Here is a 20,078-nt window from a genome sequence, read left to right on the forward strand (position 1 = left end):
CTGGCTGGACCCAAGCCCGAGCAAGGTCAGGGACACAAAAGGTGACCGCTCCTGGCCGCCCTTAGGGAGCTTCAGAAGGGTGGGGGGTGGGGGTGGAGAGGAATGAGAGACCCCAGAAAAACTGTCCAGCAGGGAGGGGGAACACCTAGCTATGGATGCTGGGTGAGGGGGCTGAGAGGGAGAGAAGAGAGAGAGACGTACAGAACCAAAAACAGAGGGAAGAGAGAGACAGGACTGACAGAAACAGGAAGAGAGAGACAGAAGGCGAGGGAGGGAAAGGCCCGCCTCCAACCGCCCCACCTGGTGTCCCAGGCTGGCCTCAGGATGACGTCACCGCCCTGGGCCGGAGCAGTAGAGAGGGAGGCCTCCAGAGCCTCAGAGCGGCCCCGGGCGGCCTAGAGAGGCCGGGTGGGGGGAGGGGGCGTCTAGGGCGCAGGCGCGGCCCGCCTGGCCCCGCCCTCTCAATGGCCGCCCCCAACTGCCTCAGCCTGGACCGGCTTTCTGGGGGCCATGGAGGCGGAGGACGAGGGTGGCTTCGCTCCCTCGGCCCTGGGGACCCGAGAGCAGTGAGTGCAGCGTCCCCGGGGCCTCTGCTTCGGGGTAGCCCCCCCCCTCTTTGCCTGCCCCCTCCCCCCATCTTCTCCTCCCCCTTTACCTGCCCCTCAGTTCATTCATTTCAATAAAGCCTTTGCCCAGGGCCCTTCCCCTCCCCCACTCTGTGACTCCCCGCTCCCGTTTCCTTCGGGGGGCTCCAGGGGAGCTTGGGGAGGGGGCGGGGTTCGGGATGCCTGGGCTGGGGCTGGGGGAGACGGCCTCTGTCGCGTCTATTCCGACGACCCCCAGACCTTCCTTCCCTGAACCCCAGGCTGTGAGCCCGGGAGGGCAGGGATTCCTTTCTGCTCTTTGTGCTGGGCACACAGTAGGCGCTTCATAGATGCTCGTGGGCTTGACCTCTGGGTCCCCGTGGTCAGCCGTTTGTTGGCCGCGTCTCCGCCGGGCTTCCTGCGGTCGTCCCAGAACCCGCCCCGTTGCCTAAACCTGCCCCTTCCGCACTCTCGTTGTGGTCGAAAGGCCCCGAGGGTCTTCCCCTAATCCCCCCCCTCCCCTGTCTCCTTTCTGGTGGGGGGTGGGGAGGGGCGGAAGAGTGTGTGAGCCCACTTTGCTTCCCAGGCCGCTGCGGAGCCTTGGACTGCGGACTTTCCATTTTGTCCGTCTCTGTGGTCTTTAGTTTTTTGTTTTCTTCAGAATGTTAAGGGACGTTATCTTGTGAAATAAAATCAAGAGTTTGTCTTATACTTTCTTTTCTTATGTAGTTGGGATGCTGTATATGAAAGAGAATTGCAGGCTTTTCAAGAATGTGGAGATTCTGGGAGAAATATGGTAAGTTTTTTTTAGGGGATTATGGATCCAGAGTATATATGTCTTTAATACATCTTAAAATAATTTTTTCTTCAAGTGGCAAATGAACAGTTGTGTCTGTGAATTCAGATTTGTAGACTCAGCTTAAAGAGGAATTGATGGAGTCAGGCCTCAGACAGGTTCATGGAGTGAGCTGCCAAAGTCCTCTTCCCAAAGTCGGGTTCTGACCCTGCCCCTCGTCTGCTCAGTAAGATGTTGTGGAGCCCTAGTAAGCTCTGGAGGCCCCAGCCTACCTTTGCCGTTGTCTTCTTTCACATCACCTCCCCTCAGTTGATGGTCCTTCTAGACTGGCCTGTTAGAAACTCCCGGTTTCCTACTTCAGGGAAGTCTTTCCCAACCTGCTTGGCAGCTAGTGACCTCCTCTCTCTTATGAGGTTAACTTGCTTTAATTTGTGTCTGCCCCCATGTATCGGGACATGTTGTCTCCCCTGACTGAGTGGGAGCTTCTTCCTGATAAGGACTGGTTTGCTTTCTCTTTGTGTGGCCAACACTCACATAAGAGATGCTGTGGATCAGTCTACTGATTCAGTACAGACTTCTCTACTATCTGGGCCCCACCTGCCTTTTCAGGCTCATTAGACAGGACTGACTTTCACAACACCATCCCAGTTCTTATCTGCACATAGATACTTAAGGCTTTTTAGTAGATTAATTGGTTGTAAGATTGAAGTTGCCTACAGTCTTGCAAATCTAATAAACAGGTTTTAAAATAAAATGGAGGGGGAACACTGGCTATTTGTATGTCTATGAAGCTGGTTTCAGTGGTTAATTGCTACAATCAGAAGAATATCAATAGAGATGATGGGAAATTTACAGAAGACAAAGACTAAGAAAGCTAGCATTAGCACCCATGCCTTAAATGCCTGTATTCCAAGTATGGAAAGGGGTCAAGTGGCCTCCTAGGTAGCCTCAGAAGCAGCATGGGCTAGTGGAGTCAGGAAGACCTGGGTTCCAGTCTTACCTCTGACAATTCTGTCTGGGATCCTGGGCAAGTGACCAAGCCTCTTAGTCTTCCAGGGAGTTTTCCAAGATTTCCAGGTTGTAGGTGCACTGGCAGAAGGGGTTCCTAACACAGGGACCACAAAAAAGGGGATAGTTGGATTTTTTGAGGAAGGACTCATGACTGTGATGCCACTTTGGGACGAGTTGCTAGAGAAGAGCTTGCATGTGGAAGAGCAGCAAGAGATGGTTTGTTCAGTGAACAAACAAAAAACTGTTTCTTCAAAAATCTGGGAGGAAAAACTGCTTGTAATAAATATGTATAGTCAATCAAAACAAATTCCTGCCTTGGCCATGTCCAGGACACTCTTATGTCACATTGTGCAGCCTGAGTTGTCACCTCTCCATCAGCACGTGCTCTGGAGTCATGGGCGGTCATGATTGTAACACATTATATAAAGAGATACTCACAGGGAAATCCAGGGATCAGAGGGGCAGATGAACAGAGAGGCAGAGACAAACTTCTGGGATCAGAATGTGCCACAGACCACCTCTATGGAAGGAGGTAATAGATGAGGACTTTGGGAAGTTGCAGTGTTCATGAGGGATGCCAGACACCTGTGCTTGTGAGGGAGCTTTTTCTGTGAAAAGAGGAACAACAAGATTACTTCTTGACTCAGCTTGATGATTTAGTCCTTCAAGAGGATGAGGAAGTTACAAGGGGAACTGCTACTCTGTACTGGATTTCTTTCCAACAAGGAGGAGCTGATTGCCAAAATAGAATTGATGTATGTTTACTGGGAAAGTGACTAAATACTCCATCTTAGGATTTGTGATAGAGAAGGTGAGGAAATCTGGATACAGCCTGACATGCAATGTAGATTTTAGAACAGTTTCCAAGGGTTCAGAGAATGGTCACTACAATTCTATAGCAGATGTCAGACGTGAGGGAAACCTCAAGGGAGCCTTTCCGAAAATCTTAAGAAGTAAAGAATCAGAGAGGAGGAAAAGGATTGTGCTCTAATGAAAGTGATGTGGATGCCTAGGGATCTCCCCCGCCAACTAAGATTTTGAAGAACTAGTTACTGCACTTGAAGCCAAGGCAGGTAATACAGGATGAATATGTAAGTCATACAGTTCTATAAGAACACTTGTCAGTGGTGCTAATGCTGAGAATGAGCTGCCTTGGCTGGCCAGGAATACTAACGGCAGTAAAAAAAGGCTTTTTGGGATCTATTTTGGCGAAAAGAAGAGGACTGATATTGGTAATGAATGCTGGAGAGAAGGCAGAAAGGCAGTATTATCCAATTTATTGCTTCTGTTTGTTTGCCAAATAGAACGACTGTCGAACTGGAAAGAACAGAAGAAAAATGGCTACCAGGGCATGAATGTCCAAGATAGGGACTGATACTAGGGAGGGAACCAGTGGCTGTGATTGTGGAGCCAGTGTCCCAGACTTTGGGGAGATGATGGGGAATGGGAAACGTGACACCAAACTGGACAGTGACCAGCATCTTGATTCCAAAAAGGAAAGAATGGAATCTACTTCCTGTTGGCCAACAAGCTTGACTTGGATTGTTGGCAAATGCTGGCAGACTGGGGTCATGCAGGAGCATTTAGCAAACATCTGGAAAAGGAAGCGGTGGCCACAAAAAGCCAGCCAGGCTTTCCCCAGGATAAATAGGCTGTGACTGGGGCTCCCACCCTGTACTGGGATAGCTGATTAAGGCCCCAAACAAGATCTTGATGGGTCCTGAGTCATACAAGTTTTGAATAGCTCACATAGCTACATTTAGGCATCCCTACTCATTAAGTCCCCTTTTGGGTTCCTAGAAATACTTGTACTAATGTTCTACTTTATTGTGATGTGACTACTGAAGCAAAACCCCCTTATGGGAGAAAGTTTTGGCCGACAAGACGTCTACATATCTGTAAAATTTTTGCTTGCTTGGCAGTATTCTTCTCATATTCCTGAATGGGTTTCATCCTATAAGATAAGTTCTTCTGAGGTCCTGTAGTCCTAGCCCATATGCTAAGGCCAGAAGCAAGATTATAACCAATCAAAAAGACGGGAAAATTTCAAAGGCTCCAGAATCAGAGAATGAAAAATAATGTGTCTTACAACCAATTAAAGCCTAGAAATTCCAGAGATCAGTAGTGAAAGTGGCCCCAAAGGAACTCAGCTCTAACACACACACACACACACACACACACACACACACACACACACACACACACACACACACACACACACACACACACACACACACACACACACACACACAGCATAGGACTAGGGGCCATGCCCACAGAGAAATGCCCTGACATTCCTGTAAGGATAAAGAGGCAAGAGCAGCTGTGACTTGCCCTTATTAAGATCACCTGGCCATGGCACGTGCAATACTTGTTATCACTGCATGAGAGAAGTCAAGAGGAGGACGCCATCCTAGCCTCACCTTATTTCCCTGGTGGTTCCTAGAATAGTTGATTAGGGGAATGCTGAATATATAGTTTGCCTAGACTTTAGCGACACATCCGATAAAGTAACTCCTGCTTTGTGTGGTGAGATGGAGAGGGTAGGTCAGACGGCTCATTTAAGCCAGAACTTCTTAACCTGGGGCCCAGGAACTTTCTTGTTAAAAAAAAAATAAAAAATGGGTGCAACAGTAAGTTAGTGGCCAGTTTAAGTAGATTTAGAAGAGGTGGTGTGACTGAATCCAAAGAGGAAGGATTATTGGATTCACTGTCCATTTGTAAAGGTCTCTAATGCAGTGCCTGCATCTCTTTGGTGCTGTTAACATTTTTATCTGTTTTTATCAGTTTCCTTGGATAAAGTCATAGAGTCAGGAGTTCTTAACCTTTTTAGTGTTGTGGACCCCTCTTTGGCTGTCTTGTGAAGGCTGTGGGTGGATTCCTCTCAGAATAATGCTTTTCAGTGTACAAGATAAAGTACATAGGATTACAAAAGAAAACAGTTACATCAAAATACGTTCATACAAACACATTCATGAACCCCAGGTGAAGAATCCCTGGCAGAGATGGGATGATGTTGTGATCATATTGGCAGTCGACAGAAAGCTGTGGGGGATAGCTGGTGCTTTGTGTGACAGACTCAAGAGCTAAAAATATCTCCATAGGCTAGAATACAGACAAGCATGGTTAGATTCGAATTCATCAGAGAAATATCTATCAGTGGGATTTTGATAAGACTTGGAACCTGATAGCCCACTTCACAGTCAAGGACACATATGGGACTTAGGTTCAGGTCTGGGCCTCATCTGGGCCCCATATTTCAAAGTTCAGTCAAGACATTGGGTTCTTGGCAAACAAATAGGAAAGTGGGACCCTCGCCCTCAAGAGCTTATTGGATGCAGTGTGGATTATCTGGAGGGTTCCAGGAGGTAGGACACCAGTGTGATGAAATGTCTTCAAATCATGCCATGGGAGGATTGTTTGAAGGCACTGGCTGAAGAAGAAAAACTTGGTGTACCCGTGATGGCTCCCTCAGACTATGGCACAGGTGGGTTCCAGAGGGCAGAGTGAAGAGCAGGTTCAGGCTTGATGCAAGGAACCAGGCCTGGGGGGGGGGGCCGAAGTGGCACCAGGGCAGGGGCAGGGCAGGAGTGGCCCAGGGGTGAGGAGGTTAGAGGAGGCTAGAGGGCCACCCTTGTGGCCTCGGCTTTTCCCATTTCACCATTGTTTTAATTAGTTCATTGTCTTACTTCAGTGCCAATATTAAGCAGACCTATCCGCACCTAAACCTAAGTATGAGCTGGAGCATAATGAGTTAACACCTGAGGTTTATAAATTCAATTTGCATACATACTCTCGTCTGAAATTTAGCTCTAGCCTGAAGCTTGCCTTTCTTTCTTTAGGTTAAATTTTAGGTTTTTAATCAATAAAAATTTGTCTTCTCTTCTTTCCCCCTCCCCCATTGAGAAGAAAAACAAAACTTGTATTGTTAACACACACACACACACACACACACACACACACACACGTTTACATGTCAAGCAAAACAATTCCCTCTTTGGACATCTCCTCCCAGAATATGTGTCATGCTGCATTCTTGAGTCCATTACCTCTCGAGCTCAGTGGGTGGGCAGCGTGCTTCATTATGAGTACTTCAGAATTGTGGTTGGTCATTGTGTTGATCCGAGTTCCTGAGTCTTTCAAAGTTGTCTTTACAATGATGTTAGATATGGGTTAGGCCATATGGTCCCCAAAGTTCCTTCTAACTTTGTGCTTCTCTGATTCTTTTAATTGTTACTTACATAATGGTAGCTTTTGAAGTCCTTGGGGCTTCTGAAAGAGTAAGGGACTTTTTGATTTGTTTTAAAATCTCAGGTTTGACTTTGTCTTGAGTGATTTCAAATTATTGCCATCTGGTGGTTATTCCTTCTTCAGTGTGAGACAGCTCCCAAATTGTAAAAATATCAGTGACCTAGAAAACACTAATTGTTGTAATTACAGTGTCTCTGCCTATTCCACCCTGTGATCCTTCAAGAGGGTATACTCTCACATCACAAAGAGAGTGAAGTTTTGAGTTGTAACAGTATGCCAACACTGACAACTTATTTCTTCCACATTTTCAGTTTGATTAAAAGAAGTCCTAATTGTAAATGTGTTGTTAGCCAACTGGGTAGAATTTAGTTGTTACCATTGTTACAGGCCTTCCCAATTTTTTTTTAATTATTAATACTTGAATCTTTTTTTCTGACAGGTTTGGAGAAGAAAGTATGACCCGATTATCAGGTGGATGGAAAAATGCAAGATCCCATTGGATGCATCAGTGCTTGACATTGGAACTGGAAACGGGATTCTTTCTGGTTGAATTGGTTGGTATTTTTTAGTGTTTTTGAATAAACTTTTAAATGGTTTTAAAAAACTGGAATATTAACCATCTGTGTCTAAAGCAATAACATCTTGCTTTGATAAGACTTCATTGTTCACTAATCTCCTCAGGTCAAGAGGTCTAACCTTTTTTTCATGGAAAATACCGGTTTAAACTGGGTTGAAGTGAGGTTCTAGCTGACTTTAGGTCGCTCCACCCTGAAGGGGAGAGGACTAGAATGGCAAGGTGGAGGAAATGAATTTTGGTTTTAGAGGAAGAAGCTAATGCTCCAACCATCGTGACAGCCAAGAGACTTGGGGACAGGCTGGTTTTGTCCTGTTTCCTCTCATCTGATCCTTGCCTCCTTAAAGGTGATGACCAGCTGTCACTCAGTATTCAAGCAGTGCCCACAGGGATGATGGGCGGGGCTTCTCTGAGGAGCCATAACTGCTCCAGGGGATTGTGGTCAAGTGAGAACAGGACTGTTCTAGCCCTGGTTCATTACCCTTAGCTGCAGTCAGTCCCTATTAGCAGACCATGATTGAATTCCTATTTATATGTTTGGGACCTGGTGTTAGATGCTCTGGAGGGAATGGAGGACTCTGTCCCTCAGCCAGACCCCAGTCTAGGTTCAGCATAGGAACAAACTGAGACACTTGGAGATCATAAAACAGTTAACAAAAGGGGATTGCCCCTGTCCTAACAGTGAGGAGAATTGCAGCAGGGATATGCATCCAGAAGCCTTGGGCGGACAGCTGAGATTACGCTTCCTCTCCTGAGCTAGCCACACTCCCAAGGGTACCTGGAACTTTGTTTTGTACTCAGGTGACCAGGAAGTGACCGCAGGAGCCCGGGCCTTTGGTCCCCCAGTCCCCCAAGTCTCAGGGATGGTCTCAATCACTTTTAAGGAGAAAAATTAGCCTGTCTTGCATGGAGGTGGGCGCAGGGAGTTACTGTTTCTATTGTTTCTGCTCTAACTTGAATGCTTAGTGTTTCTGTGAGGAGATGGGTTATGGAGGTGCTAAGCCAGTCCCCAGACAGGGCGGGGCTGGGCCATGGCAGTGGTCTTGAGTGTGCAAAGTTCTCTGGGTGTAGTATGGCTTCAAGAGCGTGAGCTGCTCTGTGAAGGGAGTGGGGAAGAGTGGGCAAAGCAGGGCAGATAACCGTCCCCTTTGTGTGACTTCCTCATCAGACTGGCATTAATCTGATGGCCTTCCTCAACCTTGGTTTCTTTCTTCTCTTGGACTATTTATTTAAAAGCATTTTTAGTTTAAATTATTTTCAAATCTTTTTTATAATTTTGAGCTCCAAAGTCTCTTCCTCCCTTCAGTCTCTCCCACCCATCGAGAAGGCTAGCAATATCATATCAATTATACATGTAAAGTCATGCAAAACATAGTTACATATTGGGCCATATTACCAAAAAAAGCAAGAAAAATAAAGTGAAAAAATTATACTTAAGTTTGGCACTTAGAGTCTTAATCAGGTTCTCCTTCTGGAGGTAGATGGCATTTTTTCATGAGTCCTTTTACCAGAATTTCGTAACCTAGGGATTGTGAACTTAAAAAAAAAAAGGTTTTCTTAATATTTAAACAACTTTATTAATAGTCAAGCAGTGATTAACAGTTCACATCTATTATGTCACATCTATCTAAGTAAATACAAAATTACTACAGTACAGTAAGATATTCTCTGCATGATCCAAAGACATTTGGTGGCCCCCAAAAAACTTCTTTAAAAGTTCAGCAGCTTATCAGAAAATTAAAAAACATATTCTATTTAAAATGAAATTCTGTTAGCACAGAGTCCAGACTTCAGGGTATATCAACTTAGTACAGGCTTGAGAAGTTGCAGGAGGGAGGTTTGAAGGAAACATTCTAACATTGGCAGATACAAGAATACATTAAACTTTAAAGCCTTTAAGTATAACATACAACTGAAGTTGGTCAGCAGAAAGATCCAGTTGTTTCCACGATGCTAAACTACTAAATTATTGCACCCAATGTTAAAGTAGTAAACTGAAAAACTTTAAATATTAATTCATTTACAATATTAAATTTATTTATCCTTGCAATCTATTTAAATTTAAGGTAGTGCCAAGTAAACCTAATTACACAGTACTTTCTTGTTGCTGATTTCATAAAATTATCTACACCGTTTAGTTTGGTTATATGCCCAGAGGAAAACAACAAAAAGTATGGTGAAAGTACAGTGGTACTCCTTTACAATGGTTGGTATGGGGGGGCGGCGGGGGGGCAGGTGGCTGAGCCAATACTGACGCCTAACTTTTAACGCTGTGTATTCACTTTTACTGTATCATGAAAAAAAAAAATTACTTTTGATAACTGTTGTCAATGTAATTAGTTTTCTTCGGAATACTTTTATATTTTATGCATTTAAAATTATTGTGAGGGGCAGCTAGGTGGCACAGTGGATAGAGCACCAGCCCTGGAGTCAGGAGGACCTGAGTTCAAATCCGCCTTAGACACGTAACACTTACTAGCTGTGTGACCCCTGGCAAGTCACTTAACCCCTATTGCCCCACTAAAAAAAAAAAATTATTGTGAGGAGTCTAAGGAAGATGACCTCCTAGGGCTGTCCTGGACACCAGAAGAAGGTTAAGAACTCCTGAGTTAGATGGATTACCCAAGGATCAAAGAGGGAGGCTGTCTGGAAAAGGACCACGTGCTGTCACCTTTGTTAGCCTTGCTGTATACCATCTAGATCCCACCCCTGGAGCACCTGACCAATCTCCTGGCGATTCAGCCTTGGTGTCAGTTTCATCATCTGTTATTGAGCTTCATTTTCAGAGGACCAATGACATCATGGGCGTGAATGAGATTTAAGTGAGACAGAGCTGCACAGAGTCATCAGCCTCATTCTCTCCTCCAGAGTCCCTTGAAGTCCAGTGGCAGGACAAAAGTCATGATGACCGGCCTAGGCCCAGGATGCTTCAACACCGTCCCTTCATGGCCTTTTGGAACAAATTGTTCTCATCTTCTCATCTGCCCGTTCTGCCAGGGAAGGTCTTTAAGTGGTTGGGTAAATGCCCCCCCCCCTGCCCCCCCAGTGGCTAGGTAGCACTGGGATAGGCACTGGGTCTTGATGTCAGAAGGACCTGAATTCAAGTCTTGCTTCATACATTTGACATTCACTAGCTGTGTGACCCTGGGGCAAGTCACTTAACCCCCCATTGCTTCAAACACACTGGACCATCTCCAGTCGTCCTGATGTATAACTTGCCACTGACCCAAGTGGCCCTGGAGGAGAGAGGTTGGTGACCTTGCACAGCCTTGCCTCACTTCACTCCAATTCAGTGCAAGCTTTGATGTCACCCTCCGAGGGTCACAGGTCCCCTTCGAGAATGAAGGACAAACAGCAACAACAAACACCCCCCTAAACTCACTGACGGTTTGAGGCCTGTTGGTTATCTTCAACCTGATTTAGGCCCATCTGCTGAGACAGTCGACTGGGGGTGTAGCCCCAGTACATGCTACAGCTTCTTGGAGGCCACAGGTGAGGAGATCTCATCTGTACAGAGGACTTTAATAACATTCGGCCTGCTCAGCTCACTAGTGTGTTGTTATGTGTGAAAGGCCTTTCAAGGTCAAGAAGCGCTAAAACAGTTACATATGAAGCTTCGTGTGAATTTGTTCAGATCACTTCATTGAGTCAGTTTTGTGACAGATTTTTGATTGTGGAAAGATGAATATCAGTATCAGAATCTGAAACTGCTCATTTTCTGAGGAAATGCTTTTTCTCATTATTTTGAAGTGTTTGAGAAAATATAATTTCTTTTGAAGAAGAAACCAAATAGTGTAAAAGGGAATAAATTTTAATAGTATTTGGACTTAAGTTTTTGCTGCTATTCACATTTCTTTACAAATATTTAAATACTGTAATATTCATTAGATTACATGTCACTTGTTAGCTATATATATATATATTTTTTCTTTTGAGGCAATTGGGATTAAGTGACTTGCCCAAGGCCACACAGCTAGTTAAGTGTCAAGTGTCTGAGGTCGGATTTGAACTCAGGTCCTCCTGAATCCAGGGCCAGTGCTCTATCCACTGCACCACCTAGCTGCTCATTGTTAGCTAGATTTTTAAAAATCCTTAAAGGAGTGATAGAATGCACAGACTAAATAATTGCTTTATGCAGAATAAATGGTTAATTTTTTCTTTTAATCTTTAGGCAAAATTGGGATACTCTGATATTACTGGAATTGATTACTCTCCCTTGGCAATACAGCTTTCTGGAAGAATAATAGAAAAGGAAGGTTTATCTAACATCAAGTTACAGGTAAGTTTACTATTACTAATGTTTGAAAAGAAAAGAAAAGCAGTTGTATATTCATCAGCCCCTTTTTTCATGTTCTGCATTCCTTTAAATGCACATGGAGTTTTTTCAGACTCAGGTACAAGTGATGTGCTCGTGAAAGCAAGGACATAGTTTGGAGGAAAGTGTTTGTCCCTGGTTCTGGCTGCCAGGGTGATAGAGGAGAAAGACAGAGACTTACAGAGTAAAGTTCATAGGATCCCGAGACCTTTGACTCGATTTTTCTGCCTTGGGGCCGGTGTCTTTGCTGCTGTTTGTTAGTCATTTCTTTCCTTGACAGCTTTGTGATTTTGTTTCAAGTATTCTAAGTTGCCAGACCACTGGACACATTCCTAAAAAACGGTTTATTGACAACTTTTTGTTTCTCGACCAGTCGTTTCCTCCCCCCAAATCACTGAATGTAACTCTTGTAACCAGTTGCAATCAGCCAACACAAAGCCCACATCTCCTGGCTTGTCCTTCATCCAAGAGGAGGTGTAGCAGATGCGGTTTATTATTTGTTCTCTAGGACTGATATTGGCCATTATCGTTCTTCTGAGTTTAACTGCCTTATAGTGCTGTGTGTTTTTTAACTTGTCTTCTCATACATCGGTTTCCTGATTTTGCATACATCACTGTATCAGTTCATAGAAACCTTTCTGTGTTTTTCCAAATTCTTAAGTCATTTTTTTGTTGCACAGTAGTAGCTTATTTTATTCATATACAAAGCTTCTTCAGTCATTCCCCAGATGATGTATACTTACTTTGTTTGTGGTTTTTTGCTACTAAAAAAGTAAATACACCATTTGCAGATGTAATCGCACTAACACATTCCAAAGCCAAATGTAGGTAACTGTATCTATGCAGAACTAGTTTATCTATTTTATATAAATAATGGAGTTGACTGACATTGACTTTTTTTTTTTTTTGGTGAGGCAATTGGGGTTAAATGACTTGCCCAGGGTTACACAGCTAGTAATTAGTAAATAGCTAGCATTTAGCACAGTGCCAGCATAAAGCACTGGGCCTAGAGTCAAGAAAAGACCCGAGTTCAAATCCAGTAAGTGTCAAGTGTCTGAGGCCAGATTTGAACTCAGGTCCTCCTGACTCCAGGGCCGGTGCTTTATCCACTGTGCCACCTAGCTGCCCCTTGACATTGACTTTTAAAAGGTTGCACTTAAGAATGAAGAAATCTATTTGTGTAAAGTGTAACCATCTACTTTTAAATCTAGTATAGATAATCTGACCTTAGAAATTTATTGTCGTCATTCAGATCAGTATTAAGACCTATTTAGGACTGCAGGATTCACAGCTAGAAGGGGACTTAGAGACCCTGTTATGATCTCCTTTTACAGAAGATGAAAAGGCGGCCCAGAGAACAACCCCACACCACAGAGGCAGGGAGGAGGGGAGCTGTGAATTGGGCCCATTCCACTGGACTGTAGATTGAGGTTAGATCTAGATGGGACCTTGGATGTCCTGTGACTCCAAAGGCAAGTGTTCTTCCGGTGCAAGAAAATGAATGAGAAATTGTTTCTTAGCTTGAATTCTGAAAGGCAGAATGTGAATGTGTTTTCATTACTTATGGTTTACCCTTATTCGTTTACTTCTTTAAACTTGGTAGTCAGTAAGCATCACTACAAATGGCTAAATGAAGCCAAGGAAGTTTTGGGTTTCCCATGTCTACTATTGCTTCATGAACCAGAATGAGAACTTGGGGATTTTAGTCTTAGTCTTCTATTTGCAGCTTCATCGTGTTATTTTTCATTTTGGAAACTAAGCCTGAAGTTACTTAAGCACAACCAGCTTTTTAGTAGACCAGGCCTGTGACCCCACATCATTCGTTTGCTTTACTATCAGCAGGACACCTGACATTGATTTTTTGGGCTGTATCTCCTCAAATTGGTAGAGTTTTGGAGTCTAGTGGAAACAACATGAATCTTTATGGCCTGGCAAGTGCTGGCTGATCTGGTATTTTAAAAGCTGTTTAGTGTTTGAAAGAAGGCATTAACATTTTGATACAAATTTGATACTTTAAACAAAGTAAAATGTACAGAGAATTAACTGATAATTCTTTCCATAGTATTCTATGGAAAGATTTGTGTTAATTACCATTACACAAATATTTATTTTTAATTTAGGTGGAAGACTTTTTGAATCCTTCCACCAAACTCTCTGGATTTCATATTTGTGTTGACAAAGGAACCTTTGATGCCATAAGCCTGAATCCTGACCATGCATCTGAGAAGAGGAAGCAGTATGTGAAGACACTCTCCAGGGCATTGCGAGATAAAGGCTTCTTTCTCATAACTTCTTGTAACTGGACCAAGGATGAGCTGCTAAATGAGTTCAGTGAAGGTAAATGGTCCCTATACAATTTTAAATGTAGTCTTGCTAAGGTTAATGTCATGGAAGCGTTTTCTTCTTTGCTGATGGTTTGTAACTTTCCTGAAATGCGAACAGTGTTCGTGTGTGCTCAAAGTCTATGATCCAGTCCATTAAGCAGAGAAGTGCCTTAGTCTCAAGACAGCATTTTAACCTAAAGCGCAAAGACATATGCAGGGGAGGCACATAGAGTTCTTTGTAAATTTTGAAGTCAAATCACATGTTATTTATTAAGCACCTCCCATGTGGCAGGCCCTGTGCTATTGCAAAGAAGGGCAATACAAAAGACAGTTCCTGCCTTAAGGAGGACAAGTTGGCTATAATTTCAGCACTGAGGAAGATCAGGAAAGGTTTCTTGCCCAAGCTGAGGTTTAGTCTGAGACTTGAAGGAAGATAGGAGGTGGAGATGGGAAGGGAACAAGTTATAGGCATGGGAAACAGCCGGGACAGTGTTTGGAGTTGAGGGAGGACCAGAGAGGAGGCCCGTGTCCCTGGGTCTCAGAGGTATGAGAAGACTGGAGTGTAGAGGTGGGAAGGGGGATAGAAGTGGCCAGATTGGGAAGGGCTCTGAAAGTCCAACAGAAAATTGATGCTGGAAGTGATAGGGAGCCATTGAAGGTGTTTGAATTTGGGGAGTGATGTGGTTAGACTTGGGCTTTAGGAAGATCCCTTTGACAGCTGAATGGAGGATGGATTGGAGTGGGAGAGTCTGGAGTCAGGTGGAGTCACCAGCAGCTATTGCAGTCGTCCAGGCTTGCCTGGGGGCAGTGTCAGAGGAGAGAAGATGGAGCTGACAAGGGGTCTGCAGGAGTGAGATGGGGAGGGAGGAGTGGAGGAGCTCTGGTGTCTGGGCTGGGGCGAGGCCTCACCAGTAATAGGGAGTCTGGAGATGCTCTTAAGAAATCCTTGAAGAGAAGGCTGCAAACACTTAACCTCCAGGTCAGAGAATCAAATGAATAAGTGAATGTTCTGTACTACACACGTTCATGCCCTCTTAGATGTCATAGAGTGTTTAGTTTGAGGAAGAATGAAGATGTTTGCCAGCTGCCAGTCAGGGATCCTGGTTCTTATTTTGCTCTTGGTATTTATAGAGCAATAGGAATTCTATTTAACAATGTGCCGAATGTAATTTAAAAAGAAATTGAACATTTTCTCATGTCACTTTTGTATGACCATTTCTTGTCACCAAGAAACAATAGCACTGTGCCAGCATAAAGCGCTGGGCCTAGAGTCAAGAAAAGACCTTAGTTCAAATCCAGCCTTAGACACTTCTTATCTGTGTGACCCTGGGCAGGTCATTTAACCTCTATCCTCAGTTTCCTCACCTGTAAAGTGGGGGATAATAATAGCACCTTTGTCACAGGGTTATTATGAGGATCAAATGAGGTAAGATTTGTCAAATACTGAGGACAGTGCTTGGCACATAGTAGGTTCTCTATAAATGTTAGGTAGCTATTATTATGATTACTTTTATTATTGGTTGACTGACTACTGGCATCTCTTACCTATGTTCTCCTTTCTCTACTCACACTGTGAACACCTTAGATCAGGCCTTCATCACCTCCTCCCTGGCCTTCTTGTGTTTTGGTCTCCTTAGGTGATTTCCTTCTCCTGTAGCTCTTCCCGGCTTGGCCCCAGCCTCACTTTCCGGTCTTTGCATTACTGTGCTGTACTCAGCTTGCGGTGCGCTCATCCTGGCCTCCTTGCTGTTCCTACACACAGCACTGCGCCTCCCCTCATCTCCATGCAAGGCCTCCAGGCCTGGAATGTTCCCCGGGCTCCCCTCCATCTCTGGGAATCCCGTCTCTACAGAGCCTTTGTTGATCCCAAGGTGCAAGGGCCTTGTTTCCATTTTGTCTACATTCTCAACAGTTTGTCCCGTGTTGTGTTCTACACTCTGTCTTTTTCTCTGTGTCGGTGTCTAGCTCATTGGCACAGTGCTTGGCACCTCGTTCTGCCACAGTTTGTGCAGCCATTTCTTTCTGACTTCGAACCTCGACCCTCAACCCCCCTGGGGCTCTGCCTCATGGGATGCACATTGTCCATCAGAATGGCTGAAGGGGACGAATCTGGGTGTCATCTCGCTTATTAGAACATCTTAAAATTTCAAGGCAGAAGGTCTGCAGCAGCTTTGCCTGACACAATTCTCTGTGATGGTTCTTTGTGCTTGCTTAGCAGTGTGTGTGTGTCTGTGTGACGATCAGTGTCCTTAAGTCTTGCAGAGTTGTCTGTCTGTCTGTAATGTGTTGTTGTAATTGTAGAAGTTGTTCCCTGGCTCTGCTGCCCTCTCTCTGCATCAGGTTTTTTCAGGCTTCTCCAGAATCACCCGTCTGGTTATTTTGGAGGCACAATCATACTCCACACCATTCACATGCTATAGTTTGGTCAGCTCTTCTCCAGTTAATGGGCACCCCCTGACTTTCTTTGCCCCTACAAAAAGAACTGCTGCCCATATTTCTCTGTGCATGGGTCCTTTCCTTCTTTTATTGCTCTCTTTGGGGTATGGGCCTAGTGGTGCTATCCCTGGGAATGCAGAACACAGCTTAGCAATTTTGTGGGCAAAGTTCCCGAGAAGCACGGGGCCGATCTTCCCTGTTTACAGTAGGTGGGGACCTTGTATGGAGGGAACCTTTAATAGATGAAAAATGCCTTGACACCATTGGAAGCATATTCTGTTAGTGGTGATTGTGTTTGTTCTTGGTCATTTTGTCATGGAAACATTCCCAGGAAAGTTGTTGGTCCTTCTTTCTCGAAGAGGATCATGATATTGGGATGATGTCATGACTTGCAGTGAATTGGATTTAAGTGAGGCAGGGCTGTGCAAGGTCACCAACCTCTTCTCTCCTCTGGAGCCATTTGGAGATGGCCCTGGAATTTTTTTTTTTAGGGCAGTTGGGGTTAAGTGACTTGCCTAGAGTCACATAGCTAGTAAGAGTCTGAGCTGAGACTCCCAACCTCAGGGCTAGTGCTCCATCCACTGCACCACCTAGCACCCCCTCCTCCCCAGGAAGTTACACTCTCCTTGGGAATCTCTGGTTTAGCCGAATAATCAGAGCCGGCCCTTTCTTTAGCTTTCTATGTCTGTTTTATTGTATGGGGGGGGGTGGCTGGGCAGGCCGCGCTTTCCCAGTGTGTAGCTGAAACACAACAGAGGTGCCCTCCTGGGAGCTCTGAACACATGCTGAAAGTGAAATCCTTGCAGAACACAAACCACCTGCTGTGTGCCCCCCTTCCTTCCTCAGGTCAAGATGGTTTTCCTTTGGGTAGAAAGCAGGACCCTCCTGTGTCTAGCCAATGAGCCTCAGGTGCCAAGGGATGGGACTGGTCGCCTTTTGGACGTATTTGAAGCTTGACCTGGGGGCTCTCGGCTTTGTTGCCGTTGCCGCTGGAAACCAGAACTCTAAGTGACTTGGGGGCTCTTGGATTCCTACCGTGGATGTTAACACTCATGTCCCAGGTTTAAGGTTTGTCATGATGCCTGTTTGGATCACGTGGCAGTAGTGGTTTTCCCCGTCATTGTGGCATTGAAAACAAATGCCTGGTAGAGTGTGTCTCATTGTGGGCTTTAGAGGATGGCATGGAACAAACCGTCATACAGCATCTCCTTCACCTGGTCTGTCCCATTTGGGCCCTGATCCCCTCCTCCCCCATACTTACTGATTTAAGTTCCATTTCTGCTGAGTTCTGCTGGTTTTCTCAGCTGTATCTCCTTCTGTGTTTCAAAACTTCTGGGAAAAAGATCAGGTGAGCCGAGTTCTAATGAGAATGCAGGGAACTGAAGATGAGCGACTGTCAGAACGATGGGGGAGGATGACCCACATGCTGACTTTCTGCCCTTCATTTGCCCTGGCCACCTTACAGTTTTGGAGGGCTGGGTGTGGAGGCATCAGGAAGTTGTGGAAGAAAGGCTTGCCACCAAGTTGCTGGGGAGAATCACCTAACCCTGTAAAGAATGGGTCAGTGGAGCACTGACCTGAAGCCCCCTTGCCAAGACAAGCGTCATCCCTAATGGAAGCATTTTAATTCTGTCCTACAGGATTTGACATTCTGGAAGAACTGCCAACCCCGACGTTTACCTTTGGAGGGAGATCTGGGAACAGCGTAACAGCATTGGTTTTCCAAAAAAAGTGAGGTCTTTCTCTGGACAAATTCACTTTTCCTTTTGAAAAAGCCCGAGTGTCAGGGTTTATCCTGACCGAGACAGACACATGGGCAAATCATTCCTGAGAACATGGCACAATGGAGGGCTGCACATACCGAATACTTACAGTGGGACAGCGAGAAATCCTGGGTCTGCAAGGGGCTGGTTTTGAGAGACCGACACAGAATTATTTTGAATATATTTTGTATTGGAAATGTATTAATTTTCTTCTTTGATCAAAACAAATCTCTGTACTTGCTGAACAGTTTAAAATGTAAATCAGCAAAGGGATTTTAATTCTCTGTCTTGGTGTAAGTTTTTGAACATCACTATTTCCCAAGGCTTGTCCAAAACTCCGTTTTAGGTTCAGAATTTTTTTTAAAAAGCTGTTATTTTTATTAGACTGTTTTGAAATTATAGCTAGTAAAGAATGCCATTTAATTTTGATTTAGGATTTGTTTTTTTTCCTACATTAAACTGCCCTCTCATGGTGTCTCATGTGTAAATCATAGCTGAATAATTCCCATTTATACAGCTCTCAAGGGTTAACAAAATGTGCAGTACAAACAAGCGTTTCATCTTCTCAGTGATTCTCAGAATTGTCATGCCACTTGGCTGTGGTCACCTGTGTAGTAAGTAGAAGAGGCGGGGACTCTGCAGGCTTTCTGAGTCCAGGCCCTCGCCTTGTGTTGGGTGGCAGCTGCTCCTGCCCTGTAATGGCTACATGGAGACAGAGGTAGCTCTGTGACCCCTGGGTGATGGCCGGGCAGGTGATGGTGGAGTGTGTCTAGCGGCTCTCTCATGCTCCGAGGAAGAGTTGACCTCCTTTGGGGACATGTAATGAACAGAATGACAATTCATGTGGCAAATATTCTACAAAGAGCCGGCAGTGAGTAAGCCTCAAATCGTGTCCTTTCTGTGGCTTTAGGAAAGCCATTTTTTTCTTTTTAGATGAGCACTGAAGGTTCCTACTGAGAGGATATTGCTTGTTTACACACATGGTCAAAATGAAGACTGAGGACTCTTCTCTTAGTGTTCAGCTTGTCAATGAGGGAAGGGGGGAGGGGAGATAGTCTGGCCAAGACATAGTTCTGGTCCCCCCAGCCCCCCAGCCCTTCCTGACTTGGAAACAATTCTAGTCAATGTTGCAAAAAAGAATGAGAGAAATTCGGCTGAAATATGTCCAACTTTATTAGGCATTTTTGAGAATTTGATTAATGTACTTAAATTCCACAGGCATTTATCGAGTGTCTGCTCTGGGTGTGGGACTGGGAATACTGAGATGAAGTAACAAAACAGTTGCTGACCTCAAGGAGCTTTCGTTCCCTGGGGGCTAGGAGAGGAGATGGCGCGCCTCCCGGAGAGGACTGGGGATGTCCCTGGGAAAGCTCCTGGCTGGGTGGTCAGGCAGCGCTGACTGAAGCAGCTTTTGTGTACCAGGCCTGCCAGGGATACTAGACAGGCCTCATACCCCTTGATGAGGAAATCACTACCCCTGATGGAGGTCAGAGAGTTCACTGAGTGGGAAGCCATGCTTTGTTATGTAGCCAGGCCCTGTCTGTACCCACTGTGGAGATCATTCTCCTTGAGCAGCAGGCGTGTAAATTCGTGGGACACCCACGGCTCATCTCAGGGATTGGGAGGCCTAACTCAACTTGGTGAGGGGGTCAGAAGGGTCTTGTGCCTCTTGAGCTGATGAGCCTTGAAGGAAGCTAGTGGTGATAAGAGGCTGAGGTGAGGAGGGAATATATTCCAGCGGTCAGGGGATGCCCTAGGTGAAATCATGGAGGAGGGCGATAGAATAGTGTCTATGGGAAGGGCAGGGCAGGACCGTGAGTCAAGTCTGGCAAGGTGGGCTGAAGTCAGACTGCGAAAGGTGAGAGGTACAGAAGAAGGAACTTTTATCCTGGAGGTAATAGGGAGCCAGGGAATCTTCTTGGACAAGGGGGTGACCTGGTCAGACCTGAAGTTGAGGAGGATTATTTTGGTATGGCTGTGTGGAGGATGGGTTGGAATCTGGAAACAGGAGAGACGGGTTGGGG

The 20,078-nt window shown here is 45.1% G+C and overlaps 1 protein-coding gene across 1 annotated transcript; it reads left to right on the top strand.

The window, feature by feature from the left end:
* Nucleotides 1-481: 481 nt before the first annotated feature.
* EEF1AKMT2 (EEF1A lysine methyltransferase 2) lies at nt 482-18,333 on the top strand. The gene is given in 9 exon segments (XM_043981389.1): nt 482-566; nt 1,314-1,368; nt 1,370-1,380; nt 7,082-7,104; nt 7,107-7,180; nt 7,182-7,196; nt 11,388-11,495; nt 13,652-13,868; nt 17,932-18,333. Coding segments are annotated over 9 exon segments (654 nt in total). The 5' UTR covers nt 482-510; the 3' UTR covers nt 18,027-18,333.
* The last annotated feature ends 1,745 nt before the right edge of the window (nt 18,334-20,078 follow it).

This window comes from Dromiciops gliroides, chromosome 2, assembly GCF_019393635.1.
Source record: "Dromiciops gliroides isolate mDroGli1 chromosome 2, mDroGli1.pri, whole genome shotgun sequence".
NCBI lineage: Eukaryota > Metazoa > Chordata > Mammalia > Microbiotheria > Microbiotheriidae > Dromiciops > Dromiciops gliroides.